This window comes from Carassius gibelio, chromosome B1 (assembly GCF_023724105.1).
Source record: "Carassius gibelio isolate Cgi1373 ecotype wild population from Czech Republic chromosome B1, carGib1.2-hapl.c, whole genome shotgun sequence".
In the NCBI taxonomy this organism is placed as follows: Eukaryota; Metazoa; Chordata; class Actinopteri; order Cypriniformes; family Cyprinidae; genus Carassius; species Carassius gibelio.
Window position 1 is genome coordinate 29,832,580 of NC_068396.1, and position 11,769 is coordinate 29,844,348.

The 11,769-nt window shown below is 38.3% G+C and overlaps 1 protein-coding gene across 1 annotated transcript; it reads right to left on the minus strand.

Moving 5' to 3' along the window:
• Positions 1 to 1,219: 1,219 nt before the first annotated feature.
• LOC127949002 (G protein-regulated inducer of neurite outgrowth 3-like) lies at positions 1,220 to 6,525 on the minus strand. The gene is made up of 2 exons (XM_052545905.1): positions 6,395 to 6,525; positions 1,220 to 3,901 (listed from the first exon to the last, which is right to left on the minus strand). Exon 2 carries the CDS (start codon positions 3,813 to 3,815, stop codon positions 1,824 to 1,826), a length of 1,992 nt encoding a protein of 663 aa, XP_052401865.1. The 5' UTR covers positions 3,816 to 3,901; positions 6,395 to 6,525; the 3' UTR covers positions 1,220 to 1,823.
• Positions 6,526 to 11,769: the final 5,244 nt, after the last annotated feature.

Below are 11,769 nucleotides of genomic sequence, written 5' to 3' on the forward strand. Positions count from 1 at the left end.
ATTATAACCGTGGTTAGATTTTTTATTATTATTATTGTTCAATTATATATTTTTAATATGTATTATTAACAGTTTAATTAAAAGGCATTCTAAATGAACCTTACAGAACTGTTATTTTGTGCAACATGGTTTCAGTGCTGTGTCTATGGTGCTTTATATTAAAAGTATGTGTCATCAAGTTGAACCATGTTCATGCATAGTGCTGTATATATACAGTAAAGACCAAACCATAGAGGTATGAGAAGGACAGAAAGAGTAAATCAAGGTGTGTGTGTGTGTGTGTGTCACAATGTAGGGCAAATATTCCACAGGGAGCACTGCCATGAGAGGAAGCGCTGGAGTTCTTCCAATTATTTAATGCAGCAGCAGCAGGTAAACAAAAGGGAGCTGTGATGGAGATGGCAGCTGATGCAAAACTGATCAGAAAACCGGGGAGAAGCTCTGATGTAATCTGCTGCTGCTGCTTGCCCCAAAGAAAGCTTACAATATATACTGTAAATGCATGAGAACTTGCTGGGTTTGCAGTTACGAGAACTACAGAATTCCCAGCAGTAAATGATTACGTTTGGTTGCATATAGGACCGGAAATGATGTTGATTCCACAGGACGTAATAAATGCATGGTTTTGAATGATTTTATACATATATTTTGCACATGCATCATGTAAACACAAAACAGTCAGTCATGCACAGGACAATGATTACAAAAAAAAAAAAAAAACATGTATAGCTACAGATACTTAAACAGATAAGCATAAATTACATAATTCCTAATTAAACTCTTAATAAGAGCACATAATCATTAATGTTTATCATACTTATGGGTTATATATTAATTACTAAATTTAATTGCATAATTAATGCCATTTGTACTTATAATAGAGAAGGTTTGTGCATTTCTTTATATGTATCTGTATATTTGTGTTGTAATATTGTGCAGGGCCAAGTAAAGCCCAGTTCTTAAATGCTGTAAATTGGAATGATATAGATCTGTTTTTATTATACAACATTTGCAAATGACATACACAAGATCTAACTCATGTAACAGATTTTTAAACCCCCCCCCCCAAATAATCGCTGATGTATCTTTAAGTGTCTCATTAGCATCATTATTTCCACATTAATGTGAGCGATATGATATACAGTATGTTAATTTTGATGGAATAAGACACTGCTGTGAAATGCTAGCTAACCGCACTGATTGCTGAAAACACAGTAACTGCTCTTTTTTCTTCTTATTTTAATATAAAATCACGGTTACATCAAGGTTGGACTCTTGAACAGAAATTGGCTCAGTTTACATCAATTATGGCAACAAGCATCGGGAAACTCTTGCCTATTTTTCTAAATTAAATAAAAAAGTTGAAACATTCACAATAAATCAACATTATGTTACAAATAAAATTATGCAAAAGTAATATCTATTACTTGGAAAGTTTACAAAGATAGTCAGCTAAACAAAGTGAGTTAAAAAGGTTATATGCATACATCTGCTCATCAGTACAGTGCATAATCCTGGGTAGTTAGAAGACTGCCATTGTGAACTAATACACATGCAGATTACTACACATTATCATTACCGTTATTAAATTAATTATAATTATTGCCATAGCACTCTAAACATCATTATAGCTTTGCTACCACCATAAATATTTTCATCTTTTTCTAAAAATATTTTCTTTAAGATTACGGTTCTCCACATAACACTCAAATCACCATTAGTTTCTATATTTAACAAACTCCCCAAAAATCAAATGAGAGAAATCTCCCAACATGCTTTGCACAGTCTCATGGAAGATTTCGTCAATGACAACCAAATGTCTTTCATTCTAGCACTGACGGGCGCGCGCAACAATTGGGTCGGCGAACATTTTGAAACATAGACCTGAAGTTGATGTTAACCTGCCTTCTCTTGTTTTTCTTGCCGGGAGGCGAAGACAAGGATTTTCTGAGAACCGTCCGGGCGATTATCTTCTCGTGCTCCTTGATTTTACACTGCAGGTGACTTTGAATGGCAAAACCCAGTGACTCGGGATCTACCGATGCTCCATATACCTCCCAAGTCATACCCTGCTCGTCCCACACAACATCATGCACGCTGTTCTTCGACTGCTTGGCCTCTTGGTCGTCTTTCTCAGGGTCCAGCTTGGATGCTCCCTGCTGTTGCCGGTCTGTCTTTTTGCTCTGTGGTGTGGAGCTTGATGTTGGAGGAGTAGCTATTGTGATGTCCTTTGGAGGTTTTGCAGATCCTGCCTCCTTAGGCATCTCGGATTTAGACGCAGGAGGCTTGGCCGATTTTTCTTGCAGATCTTTGCAGGCCTGATTAGATGCAGCGATGTGTTCCTGCACACATGCCACATTATGAGGACCAGATGCAGGTGAACCTTGGCTCGTAGTCTCGTTTGATTGCTTGGTTTGGCTGCACGTCTCGACATTGATCTGATAAACCGGTTGAAGCGGCGAAAATCCTCTTTGGCTGTTGTGTAGAGGCTCTTTAGGCTTGGCCCCAAGCTTGGACTCTTCCTGAAGGTCAGCATCTACATGCACCATCACTGTGCCAGACTGTGGAGGCTTTGTACTGGATGAAACAACAGATGGTGTGTTGCAATAATTCTCTGAGGTGGTTTTCACCTCAACGACCACTGCTATACTGTCGGTCTCCTCAGGTAGCAGGCCAACTGATCTCCGATGGGGTTGTAGAGATAGAAGACTAGGGCTAGTGGCTGTAGATTGACTGCAGACTGTAGCCACCGCCTGCACCTCTGCGTCATGCCGTTGCATGCTGGGTCGGTTGCCTAACTCAATGGCTGAAGTCATGGTAGATGCCTCTCGATAGAGTTTGCAGTGGACCGGCTTCTGCTCTTCAGGAGAAGCTCCTTGTGTTTGGACCTCTTCATCGATCACTTCCATGTGACTTGCATTGCTAGTTGAAGCCTCCATTGGATGTCCAGAAGAAATATCTTGAGAGGTTCCTGTTGGTTTAAAATCCTTGAAATCATTGCTACATTTGTCCTCTTTAGTGGGTGTATGATGGGTCTCGTGTAGTTGTGGGGTCTTAATACTCGTCCCAGGTGCTGGAAGAGATGTTTCGGTTGTTGCAACTTGAGAGTGATTGGTTTTAGGAGCACTGGTGGTGGAAACCAGTTCAGACGGGGTACTGCTGGTGGTGCAAACTGCATCTTTTGTTTGGGATAAAAGTGGCACATCTTTGATTGTGTTGTTGGCGCTGGGAGTTGAATCCTTCTGAAGGGAAGCCAGAGCCCCGTGTGATATTTGATTGTGAAGTGTCTCTTTGATTGCATTAGTTTCTTCAACTGCTGATGCTTTGCACTGTGCTTTGGGCTCATGTAGTTTGTTTTCAAGTGTCTTTGTTGTGCTATTGCCATTTTTCTCCTTGCTATGTGTAGCTGTAGACGATGGGCCAGATGTTGAAAGGACAGTCTTCAGATTCGAATTCGTGTCACGTTCAGTTTTTCTTCCTTCTGCGTTCCTGGCACTCTGACCTGTCGTCTTCATGTTTGTGTGACTGTTTTGAGGTTGCTTGTGATCTTCGCTGTCACGGGATGACATGTTTTTGTCTTCAAGGACAGTTCCTCCAAGAAGAGTGGTGTGGGAATCTTTGATGGAGGACTTGAGGTGCATATTATCCTGATCTGGTTTAGTTTTTCGGCCAGAGGAACAATCCAGATTTAAGGTTAACTTTGGCTCAATGTCCCAGTTAGCGTTTAACTCTTTATTTCCCAGCACATCTATATTAGTGAGCTGCGGCATCATCTGGACAGTGACAGTCCTTTTGGGGTTTGGTACATTTTCCATGTTGAATCCCTTTTTGTGATGAAAATCCAAAGTCAAAATATTTGGTTCCCTCCTGAAAGCCTGATATTGTCCCCTCCAAGGCTTCCCTAGAGCAGACGGATAAAAATAGTTTTAGATACACAAGAGGAGATACACCTACTGCTGTCTTCTTATGATCATTTTGAACAAGCTGTGTTGGGAGCTGCAATTCACCTGCAAATCATGAGGGAACACAAGACACTGAAACAAATATAAGAACGAAAAATAGGAAAGTGTTCCAGTGATTTTAACATTTGAGGTTATTTATAACTTATAAGCATTCCACTAAAATGAAACAAAAAGTAATCCATCAGAAGCCATTACTCATAGCAGTGTCATCCTTTACTTGTTCAGACAAACATTACATCAATAGAAAAACTGTTTTTGTGACATCAGTTACTCTGTGCAACACAGGCTTATAAATTATTTAGAAAAATGCTGAATTCAGTGTCTGTCACATGCACATTTATTGTATAAAAAAAAAATCAAACACAAATGTAAAGACAACGTGGTACAAAAAAAATACAAATAATAATAGTTTGTTGACATAATTACTTCAAACACAAGTGAAATATACTACAGTCAGCATAACTGATAACAACAACACTTTCTCTCAGTATACTACTGTCAGATTTTAAAGCTTGTTTTAATCAACCATTAAAGCAATTACACCTTCAAAGCAATATACTGTAATAATTAACCATATATTTTATGATCATTTCACTATAGGACGTATAAGGGCAGTATTTGAATTCATCCCACCATATTCAGTCTCATTCTCTCTTCTGAGGAGCTGGTGAGAAATTATTCTGTGTGACTTTAGCAAATCAAATACCCCCGAGGAGCCGTAAAAATGGAAATCTGACAGTCAAACTCAAACCACTGATGATTCACGGTAAAGATCAGCCTTAGCAACACTGAGCAATGCTAGTTTCACCAATGAAGCCATAGACTCCATGCAAAAGCAATACAAATACATTTAGGGTTTTATATGGAATATTTAGTGTGCATAACAGTTACAAAATCAATCAACATTTTTTATGTACATATCGGCAGTTATTTTGACCATTGTACACCCTGCTTCTAGTACACTAAATAAATAAATAAATGGTGTAGGAGTTACTTAGAAAATAGGATAGACTTAGAAAATTCAAGTAAATTTCACAAATTGCCATAATGATTACAAAGAAACAGTAAACATGGAATTCAACATGAAAGTTGAAGTCACTGCTTTTACAAAGTTTTAATTAAAGATAACCGGAGTATGTTTTACAGAAAATACTATTTCTATTTCAATATTTCACATTTAATTCAACATGTTACTTGCCGTTTCTTCGTAATTATTTGTGAAGTATATTAGCAATTTCGGTGAAAGTTGTTTTATCAACAATTTATTTTCATTGTAAAACTTAAATAGTATTTTCTTGTAAAACATACTCCAGTAATCTGTTTTAAACTACCTAAAAATTTTTTTTTACAGTGTACAGCCATTAGCCTATGACAAAACCGCCTTTTCCTTCTTTTCTGTGCATCATATCACACAGACACACACACACACACACACTCACACAAAATAAAAAAATAAAAAACAACACCCTGAGCCAGTGCGATTCACTGGCCACTGAGGAAACATTCAGTCTGACTGCCTGACAAAAGCATGAGAGTCAGTTACGCCAAGTCTCAAATGGTGACCTGTCATTGATGAGAGCCGTTCGGAGGACACTCGCATCTGCAGGAGGATGGGGGCGGGGAGCACTAGTTCTGCCATCACATATTAAATGTTCATTTCTATATCCATCAGATATATTTCACAAGAATATAAATGCATCTAGATGCCAGGCAGGGAAATGCATCTTCTGCAAGGAGCTGGTAAACAAAAGACTACAGAAATGACCCTAAAATAATCCATTTTAACAGGATGAAGTCATGCATATTGGGGCTGTAAATAAGACGACAGATTGCAATGCATGAAGTAGTTTACAAAGAGACACTCACGTTTCATTTGCAAACACTGGCAAACTCATCTTTAAATTGGGTTACGAGTGTGTGCACACAAACACACACACAGTGTACTGTACTATTGATATTCAATTTCCTTTAAATGCTAAAATAAATAAATTGTTTCATTGGTCACAGCATAGCTGATTTCAGGTTTTTATATTTTTGTGGGTGCATTTGATCCCCCGTAATACAGCAAAACCTGACCTACACACACACACATGCAATAGGACAAAAGCCAGACAAAGTCCAAATAGCACCATGCATTAGTATGATAAATGAATTAAGCCTATATTGTTTAAATCTCTTAAATGTGAGTATCTGACAATTATACGTACCATTTTCTGAAGAAAACCATTAAAAAAATGCTTTGCACAACAAAAAAATATTTGAAAAACGTAAAAAAAAAAATCCCCCAAAAATGCTGAACCCACCCATTAATACAGCCTAAAAATCCTTGCCTCCTATAGAAATCTCATAACTTGACCTTGTTGGTAAATTCCCCTCTGTGATGTGTCCCTGTAGGAGCTGCAGATAAGAAAACACGGGCATAAAAATCCTACCTGGTGCGTGCGCGTCCGTTTCATATCATTTTGCGTTTGATCAGTGCGCTATTGACGCGCTGCTCGTGCACTAGCTGGTGCTCTCGACGGGTTATCAATGAAAGAATCTTCGGCGCGTGTCAGTGAGATAAAACCACGCCTTCCAAGCGCATCCGAATCTCAAGTTCAATATTCCTGTGGCGGGTGGCAGCAAGAGACATGCGCTTCTCTCCCGCACCGCTAGATGACGCCAATGCTCCTTAAATACTAGAGTAAAGATAAGAAAAATACTCCAATTCATTCATGTCCTATCACCAAATATAATGGATAAAAAGTTCGCTTTTTTCTCTCCCTTAAAAATGGAAATCATATTGAGTTATTTTCTTTCCACAACAACACAATTAAGTAAATAATAATACAATAAAAATATGATACATTTTTTTTCTTCATTACTTTGGTTTGGTTTTAAAAGAAGAAACACCTGTAATATAACGTAATTATTTTTTTAATGTAAATAATAAAAATTAATTAGGTAATATTCCACAATTTTAAACAAAACACACACGTTTGGGAATACTGCTGTAATTGGTAGGCGTAATTATTTTTATGTAAAGTCCTTCTTGACACTTTTGATGACAATGTTGACGTATACAAACATACGTCAGTTTAGAAATTAATTAAAAATAAAGTGAGTTCAGATTCAGATTTACTCTTGCTCTCTTTCTCAGTCTTCACTTAGGCTACTCTAGCTATGTCTAACTAAATATTTTATTGTGCAAATAAACGAGTTATAATTAACAACGTGTCCTAGCTTAGTAGCTTGACAAGAGCTTCATGTGTGTGTGTGTGTGTGTGTGTGTGTGTGTGTGTGTGTGTCGCTAAAGAACTTCCCTTGGACAACTTTTAAGGCGATTTTTATTTTTTTAATTATTTACTTTTCCACCTTCAGATTAAAGATTTTCAAATAGTTGTATCTCGGCCAAATATTGTCCGATCCTAACAAATCATGGAAAGCTTATTTATTCAGCTTTCAAAAATGAAAATGACTCGTTTTGTGGCCCAGGGTAACATTTATATTTACACATAATAATTACAAATAATATCTTTAGAATTACGTTACGTATAACAACACATGTTCACCAGCAGGCGTCACTGTTTTCAAATTTATCACTATTTCTTTACCTGTAATCACAGATCCAAAAACTGGTACAGTAGGCCTATTATAAACATTTACTGCGATTATCATCAGAGACAGTTTATAAAAGGAGTTTGTTATCATCTAGCCTTTGTTCCCGTGAGTGAAACTTTCACCAGCCCTTTGGATTTTATAAACTTTTTGAACGGACGGTAAACTGTGAAGTAAACCCAGAGTCCATCGTGCAATTTGGTTTATTTCAAAATAATCTACTGAAACTTAATAATTATTAGTAGTTCGTTAATAAATAAAATGACTTGCTGTGCTAACGCCATCTTCTCAATAGCATCATGAAGGACTCCACTCCCACAGTTTGTGTTGTTCTGAGGTATGGACAAACCGTCTACATTAATTTCATATTAGATAGACAACTTCATCCTGTTTGTGTTATATCAGTTTATTTTTCTTAATGTCATGTCGCATGTTCACCGCTAGGCGTCACTATTATGATTTAGTCCAGTCGTTGTTTTGTAAACGCTGTCAACTCTTTCCCACTATTCTATTCTATTCTATTCTATTCTATTCTATTCTATTCTATTCTATTCTATTCTATTCTATTCTAATAGTTGTGTTTTATTTGCACTATAAAAATAAAAGTTTTTGAATTTGTCTACAGTCCTTCAAACAACTAAAATGCTTATATGTTACCATTGTATTCCCTATAAGCCAAAAAAATTAAAAATAAAAACATTATGCCTCTAATTCTGATCAGACATGTTATTTGGCCTAAGCACTATTGTGTTTGAGTCTACAATGACTTGTGTTTTAGTCATATGAGGGTAAGAATATGTTGTAATTAGAAAACCTACTATACAACAGTAAGTTTATGTTTATTTATTATATTTGAGCTCTCAAAATGATACTTTAGGGGCCCAGTTTTCTCTGGCTTTCTGATGAAACGATACGTTACACTTTCTTCGAGCAGACATACGATCATTGGCCCCTAAAGTGGAGAAGGTCTCCACCCTCCACGCATGTCCCACAAAGACAGCATCTGTTACTCTTTGAACCCTTCCTCCCAGACTGCACCTGCTGTCGCCATGGAGACACCCCCACCCCACATCCTCCTCTTAATCCGCTCTGACTTTATTCAAACTAAGGTCATCCCTCCGATGGATGAGAGTCGTAGATGATAGCATACAATCGTTTGTTATGGTAGACTCTGATATGCCAAAACTCATCAATTATTTCAGTTAACTTTTGATGACAATCTCTATCTTGAACTGCAAGAATGTTTGGATTAAAATATTTCTCAGTCACACATACTGGTTACATCTCACCCCAAAATCTTTATATGTATATATATATATATGTTTTTGTTTTCTGAACATTTAAAAAAAAAATACTAAGATGAATAAAATAGCAAATAAAGAAAATAAGGGTTATTTATTTAATTGCATTATCACATTATAAACAAATATTTATTAACAGTTATTTATTTTCCACAATTTTCTGACATTTTACATTTTGAAGTTTCTATTAATCTCCATGGTTGTTTTCTTTCTGTCATTTACTGTGAAACAGTAAACATTACTAAAAAAAATGTTAAATGAGTAATAAATGCAATAAAACAAATAATCATATCGTTTTAATTCTTAACAAATTCAATAACATTATTGCATTCATTTTTATTTCTTTTGATTTTAGTGTTAAAATATGAGCCAGAAATGGTATTCATTTATTTTTTCAATTGGATTTGCCCAGGTTTTTTGTGCAAAGCTGTGCATCATTGGTGGATATCCTTCCAACCGATCTGTCATTGCTCCCCTCTTTATTTGACATCAAGGACAATTAAGTGAATGTCACATCTCACGTTCTTCTCAGGAAGGATGTTCACACAGAGGTCAAACTGTCCCAAGGACAAACATGCATCCACATCAGCTCATTCCATGATCCATAAATGAATATTTGCATATGAAGAGGCCCGTCTGAATCAAGCTTGTGCTGAGCGCTGCAGAAAACAGGAAGACTTTTGAAAAAGGTTTCCATACGCTTACTACTTTACATTGTTACTATGCTTAATTTTAACTTTAACCCGCAAAATATCTCCACAAATGCACAAAAAGTCAACAAATTCCATCTGGGCTTGAACATGACTCTCTGCTGAGTCATTAGTAGTGGATCACAAAGCAAACGACAAACTCAAGACATGGATTTGACAGCATTATTGTGCTCATGCATCAGGTGTAGGTGAACCTTCTTAAGCAGTTAAGTGCTTTAAGACCTCACAATTCCCTCACAGTCAGCTATTAGACACGTTGACAAAGCCGTGTGTAATCTGCCATAGCGCAGGGATTACAGTACGGCCGCGCTAGCGCAGTTCAGCTCCGACAAAATGGCCGAATAAAAGGAAACAAATTGTAGAGTAATCTCCCGAGAGAAGATGCTCGGGCCAAAGGGGTTCCCTCGGAAAACTCCATTTTTTTTTTTTTTTTCGCCCTCGGGACTTCTCGCAATCCCATAATCCCTTGTGTTTGATGTTTGAGAGCTGGTGCCGCTGCTGAGGACGGCCCAGAAAGGGGCTTTGTGTGTGCCATGTGGCCGCAGAACTATCAAGGGTTTGAATGACATGGCAGAGAGACGGGTAACTTTAGCTTAATCTAGGCTTAGAGCTGCTACACACACACACTCACAGTCGCTCACAGGTGTGTGTGGCCCTCTGGCTTTGTGGGGATGGTCAGACCCAGGCCTCTCTGTATCTCACCCTGAGGATCAATACACCTCTTCAGGCCAAGGATCTGCGAGAGAGAGAGAGGCCCCGGGCCCCGGATTAACTCTGGCTCCTCCCCTCCGCTCCACAGATTGCATTTCTGCTCACGACTTTAACCGTTAACACTTTTTAATTAGAATCGCTCGTGCACTGCTCACATCCAAACCAAACCTGGGTTGGGTTGCATCTGCCGTTACTTTTGCAACGTAAGATTCACTTTAGGAGCTTTATGTGAATTGTAATTTGTTAGAATAGACTTTTCTAGTAAGTCATATGCTCTTTGTAAACAAATTTTAATATGCCTAAATTTATAACAGATGTTAAACTAGGCCAAAACAATCATATTATAGCCAAATTCTTAAGTAACATTGGAAATAGTTGTTATCCTTGAAGCATGAATAACATTTTGCAATGCCTGACTAGTTTCATGAAGAGTTGTAAATGCCATACATTTTTTACTGTAAACCAGTTGTTTGTTTTTCATTAATTTCTGTCATTTACAATTTTGATTTTGATAATGAGGTAGATAATATTATTTGATTTTAATTTTTATCATTTTGATATATATACATTTGATTTTTAAAACGTTTCAGAATAAGTCTTCTGTGTTCTTGTTTGACCAAAAATACTTATTTGACCAAAAATACATTGACCCTACTCTTCACTCTGCTGTCCCATGACTGCACACCGTCACACAACTCCAACCTCTTCATTAAGTTTGCAGATGACACGACTGTGGTGGTTCTCATTAGCAACAAAGATGAGACAAACTACAGGAGTGAGGTGAGCTGCCTGGCCGGATGGTGCAGTGATAACAATCTCTCTCTGAACGTGAAGAAGACAAAGGAGATTGTTGTAGACTTCAGGAGAGTACACACTCAGCATGTTCCTCTGACCATCAACCGTGCGACTGTGGAGAGAGTGAGCAGCACCAAGTTCCTGGGTGTGCAGATCACAGAGGACATCTCCTGGACTGAAAACACCGCAGCACTGGCCAAGAGATTACAACAGCGTCTCTACTTCTTCCGCAAACTGAGGAGAGCCAGAGCCCCGCCCCCCATCATGTACACCTTCTACAGAGGCTCCATCGAGAGCTTCCTGTCGAGCTGCATCACTGTGTGGTATGAGGCCTGCAACGCATCCTTCCCGAAAGACTCTACAACGCATAGTGAGAGCAGCTGAGAAGATCATTGGTGTCTCTCTCCCCTCCCTCCAGGACATTTATGGAACACGTCTCACCCGCAAAGCCCTCTGCATCACAGGTGATCCCACCCACCCATCACACAGCTTCTTCAGCCTGCTACCATCAGGGAGGAGACTGCGGAGTCTCCAGGCCAGGACCAGCAGAGTGAAGGACAGCTTCATCCACCAGGCTGTAAGGAAGCTGAACTCACTCCCGAAATTGCCCAATCCCCCCCCCCCCCCACACACACTAATTATATGATGGCATGCACCAGTCACTTTGTGCAGCATTGGTCTGCTCACTATCTC